The following is a 27,729-nucleotide window of genomic DNA, read 5'->3' on the forward strand; positions in this document are numbered from 1 at the left end:
CCCCTGCAAGTCTGTTGAAAGCCCTGTCCATGACCATAGGCCTGTCATCATTTGGTTCCTAGACTGCAGGTTTCTTGGGTACCGGGACAGTGGAGCATTTGAAACAAGCAGTGACTCCAAAGATCATGCAGACTGGAGCTGGTCAGCGCAGACAGAAGGGCAGAAGGGATTGACGCGATCTGGCTTTGTAGCTTTGTTGTTCAGTGAACTGGCTGTTAACCACTCACGTTCAATCAGGTGGGCTAAATATTATCAACACATTGATAAAGCAACAATATTGAGAAATTGATCGAAAAGCAAAACGTTGATCTACATCGTCATTTTTTAGATATGCTTTTTGGTTTAAAAATGGTTTTCATTCAGTTGTCTCAAATGTTTCAGCAACAAACTTGGTTTGTACATTATTTTACTTTTTCCTGTCCTTTTACTATACTAAAATACATATTTGTACCCACTATGAGCCCCATAATGAGCAAAATTCCTCAGAATCTTTACAATGACAAAGGAAAAATAGTCTTTTAAGACTCTATAAATTATTTATTCTGACATTATACAATATGCATTCATGTAAGTTATTTACTTTACAATATTCACATCAACAAAATACTATATTAAACCATTTCACAGTCTTGTGAATTCTAAGCTTATGTGCAAACATGTTTTTAGGTTGACATACTGCAGACCGACCAAACCACAATTGGTTTATGATGATAATAACATTACACTACAGTTGCTGCCAGTGCAATATAGCAAAATGTTTAGTATGCAATCACTATAGTATATTTTAATACAACATGATACTTCAGAATTTCTTGGTACCAAACTTTACAGCACGTGAGAAATATCACTGGAGTTGTGATCTGTCCGTGTACCACGAGGAACCATGTTGCCATTTGAGTGACTTGAGGAACCACTCGACAAAAGAGGAGTGTCCTGTGTTGCAGATATTGGTGAAGTATCTGGGCCGATGACCACCACATAACGGCTATCTTCATCGTCCTCCTCCATGTTCCCGTGAATGTCTGCAGTAACTATTGAGTTTTCTGCCTCCTGGCGGCTGCATGATGGGGAGGAGCTAAGCACAGGATGTTCTGACACCTCTCCATCAGGACTGTCATCCTGGAAGCTGGTGTTAATGTAGATGATATCCTCTTTGCTAAAAGACTCTGGGAACCTTTCGGCAATTTTTTCCAGCATTTCTCTCAGTTGGGAAAAAAGGGGTCGGTCCAAAGGATCGGCCCTCCAGCAGCTGTACATTATCTCATACCTATAAACAAAAGACAGGTAACGGGTAACTTTTATTTAAAAAATCGCCACTGACCTCGAGTTTAAAATTTGTGTATTGAGCAGAAGTCACTCACATGTCGTCCAAACAGTCCGTTGGCTGTTTCAGCCTATGTCCTTCAAGAAGGTAGTCATAAATCTCGTGGTTCTGGATACCAGGGTATGGTGTCATCCCTCGTGTAGCAATCTCCCACATGGTTACACCAAATGCCCACTGCAAGTTGAAACAAAATGTTCATTTCATGACTTCAGAATTGACAGTGTTCCCTATACACAAAGATTTTCGGTCATAAACATTAAACATGTTTAGCTTAAGATCATTTTGTTTTTTGCTGTTAGTGCAAAAACAAATCTACGAGCACTGGATAATCTTTTAAAACAAGTCATGCATTTGTTGCCTTCAACCAGGGAGGGTCGAAAATGGGATAAAAACAGCCCAATTATGGTATTTAGCCCTGTAATTTAGATTATTGGTTGACCATTATTTGATTCCAAAAGCCTTTCCTAGATTTTCATTATTATCTTCATTATTCATATATTCATTATATCTTCTATGGACAGATCATCTGACAGGATTAAAAGAAAGAAAAAACTAAAGCGCAATATCTTGGTGATTACATTATCTACAATTTTTCAGGTCCGGGACTTAGGGTCTGTCGGGCAGTCGAATCTCGAATTCAGGAGGAGCAGTGTGGTTTTAGTCCCGGCCGTGGAACAGTGGACCAGCTCTATACCCTTGGTAGGGGCCTCGAGGGTGCATGAGAGGTCGCCCAACCGGTTTACATGTGTTTTGTGGATTTGGAGAAGGCGTTCGACCGTGTCCCTCGGGGAGTCCTGTGGAAGGTGCTTCGGGAGTACGGGGTACCGAGCCCCTTGGTAAGGCCTGTTCAGTCCCTGTACGAACGGTGTCACAGTTTGGTCCGTATTGCCGGCAGTAAGTTGAATTTGTTGCCAGCGAGGGTTGGACTCCGCTAATGTTGCCATTTGTCACCGATTCCGTTCATAATTTTTAGGAACAGAATTTCTAGGCGCAGCCGAAGCGTTGATGGGGTCCGGTTTGGTGGCCTTGCATTGCATTGCATTGCATATATGCTTTTTGCAGATGATGTGGTGCTGTTGACTTCATCAAGCCGTGTCCTCAAACTCTCACTGGAACGGTTCGCAGCCGAGTGTGAAGCGGTTGGGGTGTAGATCAGCACCTTCAAATCCGAGACCATGGTCCTCACTTGGAAAAGGGTTGCGTGTCCTCTCCCGGTCTGGGATGAGATCCTGCCCCATGTGGAGGAGTTCAAGTTTCTTGGGGTCTTGTTCACGAGTGAGGGTATGAGGGAGCAGGAGATCGACAGGCAGATCGGTGCAGCGTTTGCAGTATTGTGGACTCTCCACCGGTCCGTAGTGGTGAAGAAGGAGCTGAGCCAAAAGGCGAAGCTCTCGATTTACCAGTCGATCTACATTCCTACTCTCACCTACGGTCACGAGCTGTGGGTTGTGACAGAAAGAACAAGAATCAAGCGGCCGAAATGAGTTTTCTCTGCAGGGTGGCCGGGCTCTCCTTTAGATACTCCTCTGCGTTGAGAGGAGCCAGTTGAGGTGGCTTGGACATCTGGTTGAGATGCCTCCTTGACGCCTCCCCGGAGAGGTGTTCCGGGCATGTACCACCGGCGGGAGACCCCGGGGACGACCCAGGACACGTTGGAGAGACTATGCCTCTCGGCTGGCCTGGGAACGCCTTGGGATCCCACCAGAGGAGCTGGTTAAAGTGGCTGGGGAGAGAGAAGCCTGAGCTTCCCTGCTAAAGCTGCTGCCACCATGACCCGAACCCGGAGTAAGCGGTTGGTAATGGATGAATGATGGATGGACAATTTCTTCGAGTAAGGACTTTCTTGAAAAGTACACTATCTGGAGTGCTTACCACATCACTTTTAACAGTAAATACTCTGTCCGCCAGACTCTCAACAGCTATCCATTTAACAGGCATTTTGGCGATCCTGCCCTGTCTATAATAATCTCCACTGTAGATCTTCTTGGATAAGCCAAAGTCAGCCACACACACTGTCATGTCATCTCGCAGCCTGAGAGGGGGGAAAACCATGATAGAACAACACACATAAGTGAGTAAATGTTACACATACTTTATATTTGTACTACAAGTCTCAGATCACAACAGAAACTCACATGCAGTTGCGAGCGGCCAGGTCACGATGCAGAAAGTTCCGACCGCTGAGATACTCCATACCAGAGGCAATGTCGACCATGAACTTCAGGAGCGTCTGTGTTGGTAAGAACTGGGAAATAGTGGTAAATTTATTGAGAAAATGTTATTTCATCGATTATTCCACTGCCAGTCATTTCCTTACTATTGGATTTTCTCCCAGGCGTGAGCGCAGCAGGAAGGTGTGTAGATCTCCATATTTCATAAAGGGCAGGATGACCATAGGCTTGGGGAAGTGTCCAGTGACCGTTTCCAGGCACACACCTATCGAGAGCAGACATTTCACAGACAAAGAAACAATGATCAGAATTGTAACGGTACAGGTTTTTTTTTCCAATCCACAAAAAGATGTAACGTTCTAACCAAGCAGCTTGATGACATTGGGATGGTGGAAATCTTTCATGCAGGCCGCTTCATACAGGAACTCGTCTATTTCTCTCTGAGAAAAGCTATCCACTGTTTCAAAGATGGTAACAATTACTATGTTATTCAAATCATTAAATGATATCTGTATTTAAATTGTAAAAAAGGAAAAAAGACTTGCATTTCATTGTCTTGACAGCAACCTTTTCTGATGTCCCATCTGGTTGTTTTAAATAGCCCTCCACCACAGAGCCAAATTCACCTAGCAGAGGTGGGAAAAACTATAAATTTGCTCTAAAGTATGTTTTTTTCCTATCATGCAAGGGCGTAGGTTTGCATTGGGACAGTAGGGACATAAGACAACCAACTTCTCAGGATGCTCAAATTGTCCCCACCAACTTTTAAACAACCTTATTTGCATTAGGGTTAGGTAATTTAAAGATTATCTTCCCATATGTTTTAAGGATATAATTGACCCTACCATTATTAAGTGAATTGTTTTCATTATGTTCAGACTTACATTTACCCCTTTTCACTTGTGTGAAATGTGTCGTACCCTTTTTTCCCCCCTCAAACCCACATTTGAATGGCTGATGACGAGACCCCCCCACACACACACAAAACCACGACAGAAATACATGTCAAGAGGCCTCCTTCCTCCGCCCCTTCAAAGAGGAGAGATATTAGACGTCTTTTTCCGCCAGTAGTGCAAATAGCAACCACTGTAAGTAAAGTAAAAAGACGTCAGTGCTGTGGAGGTGGGGAACACGCCACTAATTTTGCTACTAAAAGTCCGACCTGCATCAGTCTGCACAACATTAAACTGTGTGAACTTGCTAACCTGCAAAACTTGAGTAGGGAGCTGCTTAGAGAGAAGTGTCTTCCTGTATGTGTTTTCCACTGTTTACGTTAATTAAACTGTGAGAAATGTTGTAAACTCTGCTGCAAACTATAAGGCCAGCAAAACATGAGCAAGAAGCTGCTTAGAGAGAGAAGTTCCATTCTGTGTTTCACAGGAAAGGGTTGACAGTCAAAAAACACATGCTGCTGCTTTTCTTCTTGTCTGGTTTAGAAGGAAAGAAGTGTCGAGCATGTTGAGACGTTACATTTTGAAACCAAATATTTATTAGTGCATTTAATCATTAATTAAAATTTAATTATTTTTGTCATTATTTAAAAATAGTTTTATTTGCAGACCTTTTTTCAGATAATCATATATTAATCACAATCGAGGAAAAAAGTTTAATTACTCCCAAATTAGATTTTTTTCCATAATTGCTCAACCCACTGGTGCATTTTAGGGATGAAAATAAGAGAGACGAAAACGAAAGAGACAACCCCCCAAAAAAATGTATTACTCCTGGACAATGTAGGCTAACATGTAGTTCCGTGAATAGGTAAAGTACTGTATATGAAGTATAACGTTTATAGTAAAGTATAAAGTATTCCTTTGTATGAAATTTTGAAAAATACCTTTCCCCCATGAAAATAACAATTATAACTTTTTTCATTTTTACGTAGGAAACACATTAGCATATTCGTGAGAAATGTAGCCCTGATACCCATTCACTGTGTTTTTATTAATGTCTCGTCCCCAGCAAACAGTGTACATGCATGTTATGTTATTTTAGATTCCCTACGAATGTTGAGACCAAACCTACGCCCTTGCTATCATGGTTCTTTTTCCCCATTCACCTTCTCCAAGAACCTTTCCTATTGACAGCAAGTTCCTCATGACCATCACATCCTGTAGTTTGGCATGAAGTTCATCACTGACGCCGAGGTTTACGACTGCACACAAAATAAATGAATAGGTGAGTCATTTAAAATTGCCTAGTGCCGTATTCAATTTTGAAAAGTTAGAGAAATAAAATGCATCTGCTTCTTGACTGTTGCATGATAATGTAACAGTCTAAAACATTATTATTTTTTAATTACTGTATTTGGGAACATACGTGTGATTCCAACAGCAGACCGATTGTAGGACCTCTGAGGTTTGTACTGGACCATTGGCTGTTGCTTTTCTCCACTTCCCAACAACCGCCTGCAGGGGGAGACATTAACAAACAAAATACAATGAATAACAACTAATTTTCCACACTTGCAGTATGACAATGTTTTTGTAGTTCTAGACAATGAAATCATACAATCTCTCTAAGATATGTCCCGGGGTACTGTTTGCTCCTAATTTCCTGAATGTGTGTAGTGACAATATCTGCTTCCTGAGAGGCAAGACTGAGTCACTGACTTTGTAAATGTAGAACTACTTGCGAACTTTTGCAAAGCAGCAGCTGCAGTTATATTCAATTCAGGTGCAAAGAGTGATTAACAGGAAGCGAGGACAGTTTATGAGCAGGAAGAGTCATATCTTTTTCAAGGCTGACACTCATAAAAAAAAAAAAAAAAAAAAAAAAAGATGACTCAGCTCGACTTATTGACTACTGACCATAGTCGCAATACAAGATGAAAAGGCGCAGCCAAGTCATTTTAGAGATAAAATAATCAACTTTCGAGCAAGGGTCTTGATTAGATCAACTCTGAGCATAGAAAGTTTAGCATACCCAAGCCAAGAGTCAGATGTCCTGTTACGTACACAGATAGCCACCCAAAGGACAAGCATCAAAAGACAGAATCCACACACCACACCCAGTACAACACTGACGGAATCTGGAATTTTGGTGCCGGGGCTTGAGGACGGTGATGGTCCAGATTCTGAGAAAGATTAAAATAAAATAAAAAAACATTCAGTTTATGACAACACAACGGTCAACTCCCATTCCTTCAAATTTAGCATCCGATTATAGAAAGGACATAATTACATTCATAAGTTCTAGGATACTATTAGCATCATAAAACTTCACAGATGTTAACCACTGTAATTAGAAAACTATCAATTTGATGAAATGTGTCAGATGTGGTGGACAACGAGTAATTACAAAGGTATAAGGTGTCCGATGACTTCAAACATCACATATAAAAACATTATTAACTCTCATAAAAGTGTATAAAAATGATAGACATGGCAAAAATGTGGCATGGCAAATTACAGCTAGTCCTCGGGTTACGAACGAGTTCCGTTCCTACGCTGGCGACATAACCCAAATTTCCGCGTGAGTCGGAATTAACTCTTTAAATAGCCCCCAAATCTCAAAATAACTATCCAAAACATGTATTATACGTCATTGTACCATCTTTGTCAAGACGCTGGAGTTAAGTTCTAGCTAGACAGTGAGCGATGTCAGACATCCGTGTGGTTTGCTGCCTTAATTCAATTGCTCATGACATCAACACTTGCAGAATGAAACTAAAATAAAAATGGAATTGAATCAGTTTCATCTTCATTAACAGCATTTATAATTTGTGTTTGTAACTAGCTGCTGATACAGCAATAACAATGCACACAAACAATTAGCATGTATCAGTTAGTGTCCGCACATCATTATAAACAATCACATAAACCCGCACCAAGTATTCGACCACAATTGAAAACGCACAGTAAACAGTAGAAAAGGGTGTTATTTACACAGATGTTGCCTCTGAATGCACAAGCAACAACTGTGCGTGCAGGCTTTCTTTCCCCTCTCGCTCTCTTACTCAGCTGCGCAACTTTTTTTCGTGTGTGTGTGCGCGCTCTTCTTCGTGTGTATATGCGCTCTTATTTGCGTGTGAAAGTACTACCAGCTCTTTTGCTTCATACGCCAAAATAAAAGCATGCAACATAAAATAAAAGTCAACATTATTAAAAAAAAAAAAATAATAATAATAATCATAACGCGCTACATGTACTCTGTTACATTTACTTTGGTAACTTTTGAGAAAAATACTTGTACTTGAGAAAGTAGTTTTACCAAGCCATACTTTTTACTTTTTGAGTAGAGTGTGAAGAAAAAAACGCTACTCTTACTCCGCTACTTTGGGCTACACAGGAGTCGTTACATTTTTCCTCTTTATTCTTTATACTAGTATTACATTTATTTTAGAGCTGTCCCGACTAGTCGACGTAGTCGACGTCATCGATGACGTAAATCCGTCGGTCGACGGTAAATGAAGGGTTAAAAAAATATATGCGTGGAAAGTTAGAATGTCGGATGCTCTGTTTGCAAGCAGGGAAAGCGGCACAAAGCCAAAAAAAGCGCACCAGAGTGTCCAAAACATTGACTTATTTCAAAGAAACAAAGGAGAGTACACTCTTCTGTCCTGTCTCTTCAGTGCCAAGCTTAGCTGCACGTCGGCCGTGAATAAACACCTCAAGCGCCTTCACGCAGTTAGTAAGTTTTTTTTTTTTTTTTTTTTTTCATTTTTTGTACACCAGAGGGTGCTGTCGCCTTACTAAATAATAATGTTTCATTGACAATGGGCCTGTAAGTGCTATTAGTATTGTTCTTAATGCTAATTGAAAGGTTTATTTCATGTTATGGTTTATTTTATGGTATAGAAAATTATATAAGGTTAAAAGGTCATAAATATATACAGTATATACAGTGATTGCACTCAAGGGAGAGATTGTCAATGATAAGGTAATAAAGTAAAGGCAATTCATATAGGCAATTCATTGATATATAAATAAGGTTTAAAAGGAAAAACGTGAAAAGTTTTTGTTAATTTCTAATTGTGTTGCTTTATTTGTGTGCGCCGTAGCTCTTACGGTGTGTTTACATCAAGGATGGAATAAAAGTTGTAAACCATCAGTTTAAGAGACCATCTTTTCAATCGGGATGCTACACTAGTTAATTCTATCAGCATTTGAACTCATTGTTTATTTGTGATTTATTATTGTTATTTACGTGTTTATTTGTACTTTAATAAATGATTTGAGTGTTCCAATATGTTTTTTTTTAATTGATAAGCGTCAACAAAAATTTCATTGCTAAATTAGTTAAAAAAATAAAAAAAAAATAAAAAAAAAAATTATTAGATTAGTCGACTAATCGTAAAAATAGTCGGCTGACTAATCGGGAGAAAATTAGTCGTTTGGGACAGCCCTAATTTATTTATTTATTTATTTTTTATCAGCGAGGCCAAGAGTAGCTCTACCAATTTCACCAATGAGACGTTGCAAAAATAATCACATAACAACAATATACCAATCAGACGCAAGCTTGCCGTTCGATGGTCATGCCAGCCTGTTCAATCACGTGGCGTCTTTAAAGCACCATAAAAAATGAAGTATTTGACATAGAGCGCTGCCCTCAACATGACTCGAAAGCGTGGATTTTAACCTCTTTCTCAATCTTTATTTGGCACTGATTGACCACGGAAAACCAGAGATACTGTATGATCCTTTTAATTTCATAATTGTAACCATGAAGGAACTATTGTACTGTATTCACTATTCAAACTAGGAGCTATTTTGTCCTCTAGAGGGCACTCATGCTCTTTAGACGAATAATACTTCATTTCTGTCATTTTTTTCACCAGAATTCAATTTTATTTATTTATTTATCTTTGTATTTCTTTGGCTTAATGTGATTATCTAATGGGTTACTGTACAGTATCATTGTAACACCAGTTCATATAGATAACCTTGTGCTGAGAAAAAAAATACCCTTGTTCAAAAAGAAAAAATCAAAACACATTTGTAAGCCGTTACTCACAATGTTACTCATTACTTGAGTATTCTTTTCACCCATTACTTTTTTACTTGTACTTGAGTACATTTTTTTGGATGACTACTTTTACTTTTACGTGAGTAATATTATTTTGAAGTAATGCTACTCTTACTTGACTACTTTTGGCTACTCTACCCACCTTTGATATCATGTAAATTGGGTACGTCGTAACCCGGGGATTACATGTACTAATTGTGCCTGGGAGGGGAGTCTCAGTTAAAAAAAACATGGCTAACTTTGCAGTGTATACGCCATTCTTCATTCATTTATTCTATTATTTATGTCATATTTATTGTCATTTTGTCGCTGTAGCCATATCGTACGAAGCGGACAGGACAGAGCAAGAAATGGATTATTTCTAAAGATGTTCCAAGACCATGCTTGTAGAACAAATGTTTAATCCGTGGAATACGATCTCATTTCACTAAACTGGTCTGAAAATTAGTTATGACAATATTGTATGTTTATTCTAACGATGATAGTGAAGTAAAACAGGCAGATTAATCAAATGCTCTTCTGCTATGCAAAAAGTACATCTATCATCTTAATGTTCTTTGAAAGAAGTACAAATTTTACGCTGAATAAATTGAGATAACATCGTCATTATTTCAATAAACTACTGTACTGGTATGTATTTTTGCAACGTTTTTGTTATTGATGTTTTTACCAACGTAAATTATATACCTGTAGACTAGCTCAAAAAAAGTTGGAAAAGGCTGCTTTAAAAACATTTTCCTAGACAAATGTATTACTTTATGCTGAAATTTTAAGGATTCTTTGTCATTTTGGGGGTGCAGTTAATCAAGTAAGAGGAAATAAATCACGAGATGAGCTTACTGTCTTCTGGCACAAATAACCAGACTCGTGGGCTGACCATGCCGCTCCCAGCACGTGTGCATGCAGCCACCTCCACACTGTATGTGGTGTTGAAATCGTGCACTGCTATGAAGGCCGTGTTGGTGTAGCTGTGGATCTAAACAACACAATGACAATGATAATAGTCTCACAATCAGGTTTAAAAAAAAAAAAGACGTTAACTCATTCACTAACAAAGATGTATAAACAATGTTGTTAATGAAGTTCACCTGCTCATAACTAAAGTATGAAAAAGACTAACTTTTTATGTTGTCATGTGACATGATGTTTGGGAGTGAATCAATTAATCATAATAATAAGGTCACAGGTTCAATAAGACAAGTATAAAAGAGGTGAAACATAAGCTAGGCCAACATTTTTTTTGACATATCAATGTCAGCATGAAACACAACGGTATGCGTCATCACCTTTCTGTTTTTGTAGCACCTTCTCCCTTCTCCCTTGTCTCACTGCGCATTGTAATGTTCTTTGAGAAAACAAAACTGCAACCAAAAGAGCCTAATTTACAGGAAGAAAACCCACAAAATTTCCTAAAAACGTCAGCTGGCTACCAATAATAAAATGCCTTGAAAAAAGGAAAATATTGTCCAGCTGCAATAGGGGAGCATGTGACAGACATAGTCCCGTATTTCACAACAGTGCATGTTAGCATCTGCGGTTCCTCTGTTCTCCCAATATGCTGACTGTCCGACAGGCCATGCAGAACCCATGATTCAGACAAACTGTCATGTCTGTGGCACCAAAGGGACTTATTGCTTACGACACTAACAAAGTGTGGTATACATTTTTACGCACGCTTTTCCAGTCAGTGCTGAATAATGGAAAGCTTTTGTCTGTGTCTACTATTAGCGACAATGGACGACACAAAGGAGATTTAAGCCTACAATACACATCCTGTTGTATTCATATTCCATTGACTTTGAGGTGATTCACAACCACATGCCAATTGAAGAAAAACATTGACATTTTTTTTCACACCCACATCCTTAAATTCCACACAGACAGGAAGATAAGGAAATATACCATTGTCTTCGAAAGCACTACTACAAACCTGTCATCAAAATTATGTTTATACATATAACATTGCTTGCATAATTTACTTTATTTATTATTTAATTCATTCATTTAGAGGACCTGTCTTCGAAATTACGCGTTTTACTTTGCCTTATTTAATTTGTTTCATTCAAAAAAGATAAATAATCTGAATCTGTCTTGGATAGATTGCCATCACCAGTGTTGTTAATCTTACTGAAAAAAAGTAATTAATTATAGTTACAAATTACTTCTCCCAAAAAGTAATTGCGTTACTAACTCAATTACCTGAATGTAAGAGTAATCAGTTACTTGGCAAAGTAATTGGTGATAATTACTTTTTTTTTTTTTTTCCTCAAAAAAAAAACAAAAAAAAAACATTGGCCACACTATGTGAAGTTTTTTGTGGAGGTTTTTGGTACAATTGGCCCGAGCCCAATTCTTTACCCTAATTTACCCTTTACCCTGAATCAACTGTTAAAAGTTGTTAAAATTGCTCCCATTATTGCATTAGTTCCCTTCTCTCTACTTTCGACATATGAAAGTTTTAAAACTGTTTCATCATTTAAAGATAGATTCAAGTCAAGATTTTGCCGATTTAGAAGTATTTTAGATAAAAAGTTACTTAGGTTCGGGAGGAAGGTTCTCTACAACAGAGCCGTCCTAAAAAGCCTACTGCTTTAAGATGGCGGCTGTATTTTGCATCTAGTTATATCTATATACAGTACAAGGATATCTACCATGTCTACCATATCTACCATAACATGCGGGCGTAGTTTGTCAGAGTACACCGGCTATCGGCTACAACATGTATTATTGGAGCTACCTAGCATCGCGTTTGCTTGGCGTCACAACTTTCTTGCCTCCTCCCCGCTCCTGCTCTGCTCTGTTGTCTCGGTGAGTACGTCTCCCTCAGACTTTTCGACCAATATAGTAACGCATAGTAACGCATGCCTTTCCGTCCTCAGTAACGGTAACGGCGTTGCCAAGATGAGAAAAGTAATTAATTAGATTACCCACTACTGAAAAAAATAACGCCGTTAGTAACGCCGTTATATTGTAACGCCGTTATTAACAACACTGGCCATCACACACTGTAAAATATGATAAATTGGCTTTACTTTAAAAAAATGCTAACTTGCTGCCTTAGAAATTGTAATTTATGTTACTTACATAATTAAATGCAATTTACTTAATTATTTTAAGAACTAAAATTAACCTTAATTATTGGATTATAGTTAATTGTTTGCAGTTTGAGTTTGCAGTCCTCAAATTAAATTGAATTAACTAGATTACAGTAACTCATTTATTTTTAGTTTTCAGTGCTGGAAGTGATGCCTTAGTTAGCTTTAGTGCTGCTCATTCATCATATTCAGGTGAACTTCATTTTTTTAAGATGAAATAATTGTTCAACGTAAACAGCACATGGTGATTTAATTAATAACACATTTAACAATAATGACCATACCCCCCAAATAAATGGAAAAGACTCAATGGTCTAACTCAGTGAAATTAAATTTAATTTTAAAATGCTCAACAATGCATTTAAGACACAACAGAGATTGGCTCTTGACACACTGCTCAATGTTTTGTTGATGCTTGGTGTGAAATGAACAATCAGTAGTATAACCAGAGTTCTCTTCAACACCTTTACCTATTTCAAATCGATTTGTTAAGTAAATATTGTGGCAAGTGAAAAATGATAAAGACTGACTTTTGTAATTAACACTTGCTGTTCTGCCCCATACAACGCACGACCCAAAGAGAGGGCAAACTTTATCGAACAGAACACACATACAGTAACATAACAACAGCAACCACTACTCACAGTCGTGGTTGCCACAACTACACATCACCCATTGCGGCGGAACAGATACATTACAGGCCAATAGTTTGGACACACGTCATTCAATGCAACACAAACGAAGGTCCCAACCCCATTGATAAAGCAATAAATTCCACTAATTAACCCTTAAAAGGCATACATGTGAAGTCAAAAACGATTTTAGGTGACTCTCTCTTGAAACTCATCAAGAGAATGGCAAGAGTGTGCAAAAAAGTAATCAGAGCAAAGAGTGGCTACTTTGAGGATACTATACCATATTGGCCCGAATATAAGATGGCCCTGATTATAAGACGACCCCCTCTTTTTCAAGACTCATGTTTGAAAAAAGACTTTTTGAACACCAAATTAATTTTTACACAGAAAATAATACAGTACATCTCAAAACATGATTATAACAATATATTTAAGAGAAGAATCATGTTATTTTGCCTCATTCAAATCTTAATATCTGAACATTTAAATATGTAAACTAAAGTGCAATCACATTCGTAAATGAATGACTTCTGGTTTTTGAAATGTAAATAAACCAATCTATTGTGATAACACAACAAAATTGCAATAACTGCATTAACCATCAAAGTGAAGTCTAACTGTAATTGTAGTCTTGAAACAAATCTGAATAAGGAAAAACACTGCAATAAAAAATTGCAAACTGGTTAAACTTGAGAGAAACTGAGATCTGTCATGACTAGGCATGTGCCGGTATGAGAATTTGACGGTACGATAACCGTGAGCAAAAATACCGCGGTTTCACGGTATCACTGTATTGCAATTATAGCTCCAAAATGTGTTATTTTGGGATGTATGGGTTAAAAAAACTTTTTTTCCATTGAACAGGATTTTTTTTTCAGAACATAGTTGCAAATTGGAATATGAATGTATTGTTAAAATAAATATATTATCAATAAAAAAAACAACAAATATTTTAAATAAAATTAAAATATAACGTAGACTATACCCACAGCCACAGCTCAAGTTTAGAGCAAGAACAAAATAATTTCTATAAAAAAAGTAAAAACTCTTCTGAATAATTAAAAAAAAAAATTATACTGCATAATGTTTTTTTAGGATTGAAAAGCTGAAGTGAAGTTTCGCCATTTTCAGCCACTGTGTCAACTCTAGTCTACATGATGTCATGCCTTTGTGTTAGAAAGAACAAAGAATTCAAAAGTTAATAAGTTAGTTAAAGTGTAAATATTGTTGTGGAAAGGTTTCATCTTAAAAAAAAAAAAATCATTGGGAGTGAGAACTCTCCTTGATCCAGCGAACGTGGATTTGTGCGCAAGATCATCTTTCCTCAATTAACGATCTTTGATGCTATGCCTTTTTTTCCCCTTCATTCAGGCGAATCAAGCTTGTTTTCTCACTCTGCGGCTGTAACACTTGACGAAGTTGCTCTCCCAGCTAAGCCTAGGCTAACATTCATCTTTGTAAGCTTTTAGATAGTTTGTATATTGAATTTGAAAGGAAAATATGTGTTTTGTTTTTGGCGAAATTTTTCATGGTGCTAATCTGTTGAAGCTACTCACACATGGAAAAATACAATTGTACAACATTTTAAATGTATTCATTTTGTATATTACACTTACCACGATTTGAGAGCTCAATAGATTGAAGAAAGGAACGCCTTATGTTTGGAGTATTTGTTTTTGGGTTTGCTGGCTGGCTAGCCGATAGCGTCACTTTCACACGCAGAAACAAACGGGAGGGGGTGAGTGCTGCCGCGCGCTGCATTTTTGACACATGAAAAATGGCGAATACCGTACTACGGTCTGACGGAAAATTTTAGTGGTTTTGAAACCGCGACGTTTTCACACCACGGTACACCGTGAAACCGGTAACCGGCACATGTCTAGTCATGACAGAACATCACTTCAATGATATCTGGCGCCATCTAGCGTCGTGAATGGTTTTAATGTCTAGACCGCGAATATAAGACGACCCCCACTTTTTCAGGCTTATTCCAATGCAAAAAACACCGTCATATATTTGGGCCAATAAGGTAATATTATACATGTTTTTCGTTATTTCACCTTTTTTTTGCTAAGAACATATTTCCACATGTGTTCATTCATAGTTTTATTACCTTCACTGAGACTTTAGAATGTAAATAGTCATTAAAATAAAGAAAACGCACAAATGAGAAGGCGTGTCCACAGTTATCGAGTATTCTACTTAAAATCGATTACTAAAATATTCAATAGCTGAAGCCCTAATCGAGTATTCTACTGAAAATTCCATCAATTAATCGAGTAATTGGATAAAACATATACAAACGAGGTGGTGTTGACATTGAGTTTTTTTTTCTTGACGGATGAGGCAAAATGCTCAGTTTTAAAAAGCCTTGCTATGTGTGGACATGTCCTGAATAATGGTGCCGTGTAAAAATTCAAAAAGTCTGCATGGATATAAATCAAATTCCCATGGCAGACAAATTTAAAGATAAAACATAATCAATTGCTCACCTTGTTCACTTGCGTCCCATGTCGGACAATAATGTCGTAGCCTTGCAAGATACCGTTGATTTTATCATCTGGCGGAGGCTTCCACCTGATCACCAGCCATGTTTCATTCAGTAGCATGGTGACGTTTCGAGGATAAACTGATGGCACTGGGAACAATGGAAAACAGAAGGATGCCTCTATTATACAGTAGTATTATATTTTAACATTGCCTCTTACAGGAATACCCGATTATTTAAAGAATGCCCTGTTCAAACTTTGATAACAGTTTGGTATGTGGTCCTTTTCCGAGCCAAAATAACCCCTACAGTTAGCCTTGAAGGGAAACTCCACCCTTTTGAAACCTTTTAAACAACCGCTCCCATTTCCTACAAGTCTCTTTAGGAAAACTGATGGAATTTGTCGATGGGAGACCACATTCCAGTCCACATATGCTCCTTCCTGAGGGTATTTATAAGTAATTAAATTTCACATCTTTTAGGGGTAATAATATTAGAATTAGTGCTTAGTGTCATTTTCTGCTCCCAGTGGTGATGCTATTTATCTCAACACAAATGATCAAGGAAAACAGTTGAGTTGTAGGTGAGTGACACAAATTAAAAATTTGTTACACATGAGCAGAAATTTAAGGTACATATTTTTGTTGATCAAAGGCAATTCAAGTACAATGTAAAACTATTGAACAAAAATTCTATTGATACCACCTTCCTTAAAGTAATGGCAAAGGAGACGCATCCTTTACTGGAATCATATCTGCTTGTAAATCGAGGGATAGTTCCTGAAGTCGTTACACACCTCCCTCTGTTGTGTTGCTCTGGATCCACGGAGAGACCGGAGATGTCCCCACCTCATTGCTGCAGGAAACGCTCATGTTGTAGGAAGTCATTGCTTGCAGCCCAGAGACTTGACACTGGAACGGCGGCACTGTGACGTTGATGAATCTGGTAATTGTGACCTCCCCTATCCTGCGACTCACCTCTTTCACCTTGCAGGCAGACAACATGCAATGATCTATCTGAGGGGCATTAAAACATGAATGAGCAGAAGTGACACTTACCCTGATGTGGCACTTGGACAACGGAGAGAAGCCGTCATGTCCCGGCGTCCAGCTTAGTGTTAATTTACTGGACTCTCTTGCTATAACTGTCACGTTAGACACAGAACTGGGAAGCGCTACAAAACACAGCCACAATCATAAAAAATGTATATTTTAAGATTTGAGAACAATTCTAATTAGCTCACTAGGTAGGTTAGGGTTAATCAGACACCAACAGAAAGTCATTTTTAAAAATGAAGAAAATGTTCCCAAAATAAGATCGCCACATAGGTTGTACACACATTATGCATATAAAAAAACATACCTATCCCTAGAAGCGCTCAAAGTAAAATACCTTCTTTGTACTAAAAATATAAAACAATTACTGTATGCTACATCATATGATAACTCTTTGGGGGTGTGGTTGTCATGCACATGCTCAGTAGTGCTTTGGACATCAATTTGACAGGAGATCAAATCAACAGAATACCGGCACTACTTGCTCATTGAAATTGAAACGCAAGAATGAGTCCTTTTATCCAAGTTTACGTTTTGGAGTTTTGGTTTTTGTGCTTGAATTATTTTCAATATTTAATATTATTACTGTACAATAGAGATGCCAAACTTAATCGATTATTTGACACTTAATTGATTAGCAAACGTCAACTATTTTGATAAACAATTAATCCTCTAGGATGTTCTTCACCTTAAACTTGTCTAAATTCTTGAAATTATAACTATATATAATTTCTCAGTTGTAAATATTATCAGATTTCTTCATTACATTTTTGTTGAGTCAAAGTAGGACATGAACAAAAATGTACATTTTTGCCAATTTTCCGACATCTTGCTGTCTAAACCAATTTCTTAATAAGGCTGCAACAACGAATCTATTGAAATGAATAATAAATTAGATCCCAAGGAATTTGGATAACGAAATTGATTCAGTCGTAGACTACAGTTAGGTCAGGAAGCTGTAATAAAATATCATTTTTGAAGGAAATAGTCATCCATTTTGTTTTCCTTGTTACTTACAATATGCCTAAAACAACATCAAGGTAAATTGTGAAGGTAATTGAAAAAAGTGACATTTATCCGATTAATCAATTAATCTTTTAATGAATCATTAGATGAAAATAATCGTTGGTTGCAGCCAGTGGTGTCAGTGCTTTCTTTCAGCAACGATTAATCTAATGTGTTCATTTTTCCAAACCAGTAATCTGATTAAAGTTAGTTTCCGTAGTGTCCGTGCGTTACTATTTTGTTATTGACGCATAATGTATGTAGAATGACAAATATTGTAGTTCTATAAGAAGAGCATTTTGAATAGAAAAATGCTTGAAAGGTTACTGGTGCGTGTTTCCATGCTACCGCTCACCGCTACTTCCTGTTTTGGTAACGAGTCACACACGCTCAATGTTGTGGGGCTGGGCCAGGCTGTCCGTGTGGGTGCACATTCGAGCCGAGTGTTGAGAAGTGCGAGGGAATGTTGATCTGTGTACATCCATGAATGTATTTTTCCTTCATTTTGGAGGGTATTAGCGACAGTTTGGACCCCCTACATGGGCGGCCGTTTCGTAGCTTTCGTTGCAACAATGGGCAGTCATCGCTCCAAGTTGGCTAGCATTGTTTACATCATATTCGTGTTGCACATTTATGCCGTGTGGTGACGTGTTCCCTCAGAATCTTTGGTATGAGTTGTAAGTCCGACTGAGTGTAAAGTGCTTAGTTGCCGCCACGTTTTGTGGCCAAATTGACTGCGTGTGTGTACGGCGTACTTCCGGATTGTGCGCGCGCATACACGCCCGCCCCCACCTTTGTGTTTATTGCACTGTGCAATTCATTTGTGTGTTCTTAATTATTGTGCAATCAATTTGCATTGTTTTACATTGGCACTGATATGCTGTTAACCCTAACCCGAAATTCAGAATTTTTATATTAGGCTTAATCTTCAAGTTAGCGGGGTTTAATTAGTCGGTGAAGTTGATTTCAACAAATTCCATGCAGTTTGTAAGTTATTTTTAGTGTCAGTGCGCCAGAGTGGCTGAGTTAGCACGTGTCAATGGTGGTTGAAATCAACTCCATCGACTAATTAAAACTCCGCTCGAAGATTAAGCCTTATGTGAAAAATTCTGATCTTCCCCTTTAAATTAAATTATCAGTAAATCAGTTACATTCGATGACATTTTTCTGTTTAAATTAAATTATCAGTAAATCAGTTACATTCGATGACATTTTTCTGTTTTAATTCTTATGTTGAGGCGGCAAAGGGAGAAAACTTGGTAAAAAGTAACTGATAAATTACTTTCAAAGTAACTTAGTTACTTTGATAATGAAGTAATCAGTCAAGTAACTAGATTACTTTTTTGAGGCGTAATCAGTAATCAAATTACTTTCTCAAGTAATCTGTGACAACACTCGTTGCAGCCCTATTTACAGAAAATTTAAGGATAGTGTTGTGCTTATTGTGCAGTAGGCCTACTATAGTTTGAGATTTGCACAGGTTAATGGCCAATTTACATTGGGGTTATCTCAACGAACTAATTTATGTGATTGAAATGAATACCAAATGTCCTAAAATACTGTATATAGTGTTTTATTTTTCAATCAGTTGATAAACATCTTTTATGTGAAAGATGTTATACAATGTATAATGCAATAATTTGTAAAACATGAAAAGTAGCATCACTTCGCTGACGAAATATTTACTCTTACAATAAGGTAACTGAGTTACTAACTCAATTACTTTTTGGGAGAAGTAATTTGAACTGCAACCAATTACTTTTTTAATGCAAGATTAACAACACTGTTTATGAGTACAATACAGTATTTTGGAACGAACGACCTCACACCACCGGAAAGACTAACAATTTCACGTTGATGTTAAATTGTTTATCATTACTTGTTGCATACCTTTTATGTTGATGTTTGCCTCTCTGGATGTACTGACCCCCTTCGAATTGTAAGCTTCACAGCTAAACTGAGTGTACTTGTTGACACCTGCTGTGGACACATTCAAAAACATGAGTTAGGGTAATTCTCAAAATTGTATCACTTCTGGGAAACAATAAATACCAAATAAAGATAATGTACAATAACTATTCTCTCTCTTTCAGAGAAGAGACAACAGATGAACAATCTCCACTGGGAAGGAACCAATGGACTCCATATATGAAATAAAAACTCAACAACAACAAACAACAACCACAACAAAAGGAAAGAAATCTGCTTATTATCCTGTATTTCTATTTTTCGAATGGCTCATGCTTTATCAATTCAAAAAGGACCGGAACAAACATCCCTTTTGTGCTCCATTTCGGAAGCCAAGCTAACCCCAACACACTGAATGTTTTGTTTATATTTCTTGACCTTCTCTGGAGCACCACTATAAACCGTGTCACACTTTTTAGACAAACATTAACCGCACTGCATCTTTCTTCTTTTAACTTTAAATGGCAGTTGATGTGCAATTATGTGAGTATTCGAAGAAGCATTTTGAACTAACGTGCAAATACTTTGGGCAATTTCTAGGTAAATTGTAAAAATTCCATTACTGCATGCCTCACTCTGAAAGTACGCAGCAAACAGATGTTGGAAGCAAAGTGGGAAGTGAGCAGGTTTGACTCAAGGCACAACAAGAACAGGTCGTTCTTGTTAAATGTGGGAAAACAAGAAAGGGAATTGGTAATCTTGACAGGTTTCAAGGAAGATTGTGACACCAAGATGAGTGCTTTACATGTGAAACATAATAGCCCAGGTGTTAGCAACTCACAGCCCTCTAGCGCTGCCCTCGTGGCTCCCTAGAGCTTTATGAAAAATATTTCAAAATGGAAAAAGATGGGGGAGGGAATTATGTATTTTTATTTTAATACGGTTTCTATAAGAGGACAAACAAGACACAAACATTCTTCTAATTCATTAATATGGTAATGAAGTTCAACTTGAGGCGGGATCGTACAACAGACTAGTCACATTACGCATCATTCTCTATAGAATGCACTAAACGGAAAATAAACATTTAATCATGAAGGCTCTTTGATAGTAGGCCAATAAAGATACATACAGCATGTGTTGCCGTCATTATAATGACATTATAATTATCATTATAATTATAATGTATTATATAACGTATTATGTATAATGTATTATATATATATATATATATATATATATATATATATATATATATATATATATATATATATATATATATATATATATATATATATATATATAATAATTATAATAATATATGTATATATACATAATCTGGAGCCGCAAAAATTTAAAAAGCACAATATAAACCTTATAATGATGGCAACACATGCTGTATGTATCTTACATATATATATATATATATATATATATATATATATATATATATATATATATATATATATATATATATATATATATACGTCATGAAAGTTGTTTTTTAAAGTTCCTTCATGGCTACTCCCTATTTATATAGTACGGGTACATGTGCAAAAAAAACTGTGGTTAAGGAAAAAAAAAGATCTGAAGTAGAAATAAATCACGGTCATATATTGACAGTTTGGTATTGTTATGTTTGCATTAAATTAACCGAACAGCACAAGTAAATGACAAATTCGGAAAAACAAATGGTGGCCTGGGAGTCTAGCAGAAAGAACTCTTGCAACATCGCTCCAGCAATCTATAATTATGAGGTTTTTAGAAAGCTAGCTGAAACTGCATGTTTCCATTTATAGAGTAAAGTACATACTGGCGAATAAACCTTATTTTCCTAAAGTGAACCACCACATTTTAATAAGCCCAACTGCATGAATCTTTTATTGAGGCAGACTACACTGTCATATTATGATGCTTTATTTTGCCGTCTCCCCAGGCTCTCTTGTTGATCAATTGCCGTGATTGACATTCAAAGCGGGAGAACTCCTGTGTGATCAGATGGAGTGTCCAGCATTAATGATAATCAACACTCCTGAGTGGCAGCAACCTTGGTGGTATAAAAGTCTTTCGATAAGCACAGCAGAACTGCTTAGGCAGCAGAGATGAAGCAGAATAGAAACCACTAACCGACCAATACATGCTGCCTGAGTACAGACAATTGTGAAGCCAATGAGTGGCTAGGTACAAAGTGTCCTTTTCCTTGACAAATGCAGGATGTTTTACTCTTGAATATGCCTGCACAATATTTGGTTTGAACATCGCTATCGCAGTGTGCGCATGCGCAATAGTCACATCGCAGGATGTGCAATTGTTTTTTGACTTTTTTTTCATTTACATGTAAACTTTTGTTTTACTTCATAAAAGCAGCAAGTCTGCAGATCCTGTATCCTTTTATATACAGCAAGCATGGATTAAAAGGCATTATATAAATTAGGGATGTCCCCGATCGTATCGCGTGTTCGGAAATCGGGCCGATCAAGCCATTTTTCAGATGATTGGAATCCAGTAAAAAAGATCTGGTTTTTAATTTTAAAAAAATAAATAAATAAAAAATCATGTTTTTCTGCTTCATGCTCATACAGTGCCACAGCCTCTCACCCTCCCTCCTGCTAGGTAATGCGACCAAACTGTTTTTCTAGGTCACCAGCGCAGCTGGCGTTTGGTACTTAATGTTAACGATGACTGACAGGTTTGTAGCTTTGATCTGGCCCGAGAAGCCTTGGTAGCTCTGCGATCAGAGGCACAAATGTGTTAATCCTCGTTAAACTTACAAGCCCAGTCTGAAGTGTGTTGTGCCAAGTCCTTCATTGTGTAAGTGAAAGGCTGTTCTTGGCAGCACGAACATCAAAGCATGAGTGAATTTGAGTGGATTCACTCAATGAAGCATTTAATAGAGACAAGCATTTTCTATGTTATTCTTGTTTTAAAATAATTCACATTATGAATGGGTTTTCCCCGAGTTCCTGCCACATCCCAAAAAAACGTGCGTAGTACTTTCACGGCCACTTAGAAAGTGAATTGTCAATCAGTTAAAAACGTCTTCATGATGTTCCAAGATCAGGTTAACCTGCATCCTACATCAGATTGTAATGTATTCATGAAGCTAGATTAATGACATTTGACATGAAGTTAACAGAAGCCTTAGGAGGAAAACGAGGAAATGAAACATTGGTCCCATACGACAAGTGCAATGTGTGCAGTGAAACTATTGCACTATGATTGCTGCAGCCTCTAACCATTCCCTGCCGGCAGTGGGCTGTCCTGTGAATGAGGTCTTTGTCCCCGGAGCCAACCCCCGAACAAAATGCCAGTATAACCCCCCACTTCAGCCTCTTCCTGCCCCTGCCCCTTGCACACACTGGACCAAAGCACAGCTCTGAACCTTTAACCCATTCTGCTACTGGCTTATCACCAAACAGCATTAGCATTTAGCCTGAGGCACGAGGTTATGCTTCTCATAACAATGCAAAGAGACTTCATTTATTACATCATATGAAATACTGTAACTCCTTGAGTTTGTTAAGTAATTTCGACTGAACACGGAACACGTTTATTAAATATATAAACATACAGTTGTATGAAGAAGTATCTGAATCTTTTGGAATTTCTCACATTTCTGCATAAAATCACCATCAAATATGATCTGATCTTTGTCAAAATCACACAGATGAAAAAACAATGTCTGCATTTACTAAAACCACCCAAACCTTTATAGGTTGTCTTATTTTAATGAGGATAGTATGCAAACAATGACAGAAGGGGGGAAATAAGTATGTGAACCATCACATTTAATATTTTGTGCCCCCCCCCCCCCCCCCTTTGGCAGCAATAACTTCAATCAGACGCTTCCTGTAGCTGCAGATCAGTCTGGGACATCGACCGGGACTAATCTTGGCCCATTCTCTACAAAACTGCAGTTCAGTCAGATTCCCGGTGATGCCTGGCATGAATAGCTATCTTTACGTCATGCCACAGCATCTCAATGGGGTTCAAGTCTGGACTTTGACTTGGCCACTCCAGAACGTGTATTTTGTTTTTCTGAAACCATTCTGGAGTTGATTAACTTCTGTGTTTTGGATCACTGTCTCGTTGCAGCATCCATCCTCTTTTTAGCTTCAACTGTCTGACAGACGGCCATAGGTTTTCCTGCAAAAGATCCTGATAAACTTTTGAATTCATTCTTCCATTAATGACTGCAAGTTGTCCAGGCCCTGAGGTACCAAAACAGCCCCAAATCATGACGCTCCCTCCACCATGCTTCACGTTGGGGATGATGATGTTGGTGAGCTGTTTCATTTTTCCTACACACATGACGTTGTGTGTTACTCCCAAACAATTCAACTTTGGTTTCATCAGTCCACAAAATATTTTGCCAAAACTTCTGTGGAGTGTCCAAGTGTCTTTTTGCGAACATAAAACGAGCAACAATGTTTTTTAGACAGCACTGGCTTCCTCCGTGTAGTCCTCCCATGAACACCGTTCTTCACCATTGTTTTACATATAGTTCATGTGTGCACAGAGATATTGGACTGTACCAGTGATTTCTGTAAGTCATTAGCAGACACTCAAGGGTTCTTTTTTACCTCTCTGAGTACAAATCCTTTATTGCAGGTCTTCATACAGCTCTTTTGACAGAGCCATGATGCACATGAGACAATGCTTCTCATCAAGACAATTCTTACCAGGTGTATGTTTCATAGTGGGCAGGGCAGTTTTAAACCACTCATCAGCGATTCGGCACATACCTGACTTAAATTGTTTTCTAAAAATTGGTTTCAATTGCTCTTTAAGTTTCCTTAGGCAGAGGGTTCACTTACTCATTTCCCCCGTTCTGTCATTGTTTGCATGCTATCCTCATTAAAATATGAAAAGGGTTGGATGGTTCTAGTTAAAGCAGACACAGTTTTTACATCTGTGTGATTTTCACAAGGATCAGATCACATTTGATGGTGATTTTATACAGAAATGTGAAAAATTCCAAGATTTTCAGATACTTTTTCATACCACTATATCTCAAAATAGCATCTTGAATAACTTCCTTGCACAAATCCCCGCTTTTAAAGCGACATTAACAACTGCCTCAATGACACCCATGAAAAAAAAATCTCTTTGTATGAGCACATCAGTGATGCTGATGTAGCTCTATATGAAGCAGAATAGAAACCAGCAAGAGAACAATGCAAACTGAAAATACACCAGATCATTTTGTCCCGTTTGGGTTTACATCAAACTGATGATTTCTTCTTTTGCATTATATTCTTCCAATGTATAGAAAACAAGCAAAAAAATGTCTCACCTTCCACATTGTAAGTGCTGGTTGAGTTATTGTAGCCACCAACAGGAATTCCATCACGTAGCCAGCGAATATTAATGGGGTCTGGAGGTCCTACAGCCTCACATGACAAAGCAAAAGGAGTGTCTTTTGATACGTTGCGATCCTCGGGTTGCTGGATAAAGGTTGGAAGACCTACAAAGAAAATTCATGATCGTGATGAATGCAACAGCAAGATCGCAATGCCACTTTGGATTTACCTTCTACTCTGATGGTGATAGGTTGAGAGTCCACCATCATGTTGCCAATTGTGAGCCTGCAGCGGTATTCGCCAGCATCAGACCTCTGCACCTCAGTAATGCTGTAAGACATTTTAAAATATCACTTTTATGAAATGGTGTAAAAGAGCAGATTCCAAGGAAAGTACATGGTCGTTGGAAAAATAACCACTGTAAACAACCTAAAATTTGTTATAAAATGTAGCACAAAAAAAAAAAACATGTAAATATATTGAGAGAATTAAAGAGCCTAAACAAGCTCTTCCCACACCCATTTGCCTCCAAGCCTGGATTTGCCCTAGTGAACTTGGCTTTTGTATTTGTACTCTTTCACAATAGTATCAGTAACCATAAGTCAAAGAGGGAAAAAAACGATTACAACAAAAGAAGACTGATGACTAAATTCAAGCCAGCCTTCTGTTGAAGCCACCACTTTAATTTGCAGTTAAAACAACTGAAAAGCAATTGTCATCAAAAGGTGACCATGCTATTGTTTTCATTTTAGAGTAAGCTACTTTCCTTACTTTACTTTCACAACAATTAATCATGCAACTACGATACTTAAAGAGTATATACAGTATACATTTGTTATTACAGTAAAATAAATGTATTTTTCTATAATTTTCCTTAATATTCTAAACCGAAGGTGTCAAACTCAAGTCCCATGGCTCAGATCCAGCCCGTCACATTATATTTGTTTGTCCCGTGAAAGCAAATCATGAGCATTGACTCCATGTTTCTTGTAATAATGACCAAATAACAGATCGTTGCAACTAATTCACCCCATCAAAAAGAAACAAATACCTTTGGTGGAAAAGTGAAAACGAGGGTGGATGAGGGAAGAAAAAAAACTCCCACATGAGCAGTGTAAAATTAGGGAGAAAAAACAACTCAGACCAACAGGATAAAACACTGAAATAGTTTTTTTTGTTTTTGTTTTTAAACTGGCTTCTGATTTCACAACCAGGTAACATTCAATTTGTTGTGTGTATGTAATATTTCGTTTCATAGTCATGATGGCAGCCCGAGGGGAACCATAAAAATAATGTGACAAATGATGACGTGTTAAGACACCCCATCGAAACTACTGAAAATCCTTCTCCCTGAAATCAACATTATTTTGAGTTCATCTGTCCACAGCATAACAATTATAAATGCACAACACAATAAGCACATATGCCCCTGCGTTGTGACTTAAAAAAACAGACACTTGCGTAATCTGATAGGATGTGCAATGTCACGTCTTCAAACATTATTATTATTTTAAACTTTCCTTTCGTTCAAAGAGATTGCACTATTGATCCAGAAAACAGCTTAAATGAAATTCTGGGCCCCATTACCTGACAGTGGAGAGAAGTGTTGTTGCCCTCTCCGTAATGGTCTGAAGTTCATTGATCAGCACATGCATGTTAGTAGCCAGCTCCTGACCGTTCTTCATCCACAATATGCTGGGCTCCAGTTGAGTATCCGGAATATCAATGGAGCAGCTGAATTTAGTCTCATGTCCTTCTGACAACTGTATGGAGTCCGTGGTGGTCTTGAAATGGAGCCGTCTAAACTCATCCGGGCTGGGGTATACCCTTAAGGCATGGCTCTGGATAATCAGGGGATCAGAGGTCCTGACAGGCCGCTGAAGAATTCTGTTGGATTCCTGGGCTGTTTACACAGTCACAACAGGTTTTAATCAAACTGGTTCCAAAAAACAAAACCTAATATTTACAAATCACTACTACAGTACTGTAATATGCTCTTGACACAGAATGCAATCAGTAATTTTTGACAATAAGAGAGTTATCTATGTAGCTGGAGAAATAATTTCATAAATCACCTATTATGAATACAAACTGCATGCAACTCCCGTACTATTATGAGTAAATTGAATTAAATCAGCCTGTCTTTACGTGTTTAAAAAATTCAAAGCCCCACAGTATGAGTAAAAACAAACAAAAACATTACCGCTGATGGAATTCCAAACAGCCAGTGCCATGGTTGCAATGGAGAGAATCAATCCATGCCTGCCAGATGAAGTCTTTGCCATTTTCCCCTCAACTATTCTTCGTCCAAGCAGGAAGAAAACACTCTACTTATTTGTACCAGCGTAGACCCGACTGCGCGACAACTGACCTACATCACACCAGCAATGCTTTGACGCAGTTTGTGTGGAGACTTGTCGATACAAAATCAAGTTTGCCACTGGAGAGAAAAGTTTACTTGCGTCGACGTCACAGGCGGGATACCATGGAGGCGGGACGCACAGTAGGGGGAACAAATGTAAATAATGAAAAACAACAAAACGGTCATTAGTATTGTATGTCAAAATCGCTGAATGTGTATTTTCTAAAACATTCATTTCGAGCTAGATTTATTCGTTTTCCCTTAGATTCACTCTTAGATACACAATCACGGGTAACTGTAAAGCTACATGGACCTGAGATTATTCATCAAACACATGTTTACTATAAACTCGCTTGAATTATTTTCTGTATCTGGTATTTTAAAAGTTAACATTTATTAAAATAAAATCAGAA

The 27,729-nt window shown here is 37.7% G+C and overlaps 1 protein-coding gene and 1 long non-coding RNA gene across 4 annotated transcripts; one reads left to right on the forward strand and one right to left on the reverse strand.

The window, feature by feature from the left end:
* Positions 1 to 495: 495 nt before the first annotated feature.
* Positions 496 to 3,968, forward strand: LOC130922923 (uncharacterized). The gene is made up of 3 exons (XR_009064615.1): positions 496 to 3,395; positions 3,466 to 3,562; positions 3,660 to 3,968. It is a non-coding gene; the product is annotated as an uncharacterized LOC130922923 (long non-coding RNA).
* mertka (c-mer proto-oncogene tyrosine kinase a) lies at positions 503 to 27,444 on the reverse strand. Of its 3 annotated transcripts, none has more exons than XM_057848196.1 (19): positions 27,158 to 27,444; positions 26,542 to 26,857; positions 25,184 to 25,284; positions 24,948 to 25,118; positions 19,634 to 19,720; positions 16,742 to 16,857; positions 16,480 to 16,669; positions 15,688 to 15,833; positions 10,306 to 10,441; positions 6,421 to 6,571; positions 5,815 to 5,903; positions 5,555 to 5,650; positions 4,041 to 4,121; positions 3,860 to 3,952; positions 3,642 to 3,760; positions 3,460 to 3,569; positions 3,197 to 3,356; positions 1,362 to 1,498; positions 503 to 1,267 (listed from the first exon to the last, which is right to left on the reverse strand). In XM_057848196.1, the coding sequence occupies exons 1-19, from the start codon at positions 27,237 to 27,239 to the stop codon at positions 826 to 828; spliced, it is 2,823 nt and encodes a 940-aa protein (XP_057704179.1). In that variant the 5' UTR covers positions 27,240 to 27,444; the 3' UTR covers positions 503 to 825. The 3 variants fall into 3 exon arrangements, with proteins under 3 accessions (XP_057704179.1, XP_057704178.1, XP_057704180.1); XM_057848195.1 differs by having other exon boundaries at positions 19,634 to 19,723; positions 27,158 to 27,443; XM_057848197.1 differs by lacking the exons at positions 3,860 to 3,952; positions 4,041 to 4,121 and having other exon boundaries at positions 19,634 to 19,723.
* Positions 27,445 to 27,729: the final 285 nt, after the last annotated feature.

The sequence above is a fragment of the Corythoichthys intestinalis genome, chromosome 10 (genome assembly GCF_030265065.1).
Source record: "Corythoichthys intestinalis isolate RoL2023-P3 chromosome 10, ASM3026506v1, whole genome shotgun sequence".
In the NCBI taxonomy this organism is placed as follows: Eukaryota; Metazoa; Chordata; class Actinopteri; order Syngnathiformes; family Syngnathidae; genus Corythoichthys; species Corythoichthys intestinalis.

Coding starts and splice junctions, on each gene's coding strand:
- mertka (XM_057848195.1), bottom strand. CDS start 27,239: ATGGCAAAGACTTCATCTGGCAGGCATGGATTGATTCTCTCCATTGCA. Junction 25,285..26,541: donor ACACTTCTCTCCACTGTCAG/GTAATGGGGCCC, acceptor AATGTCTTACAG/CATTACTGAGGTGCAGAGGT. Junction 1,268..1,361: donor ACGGACTGTTTGGACGACAT/GTGAGTGACTTC, acceptor TTTTGTTTATAG/GTATGAGATAATGTACAGCT.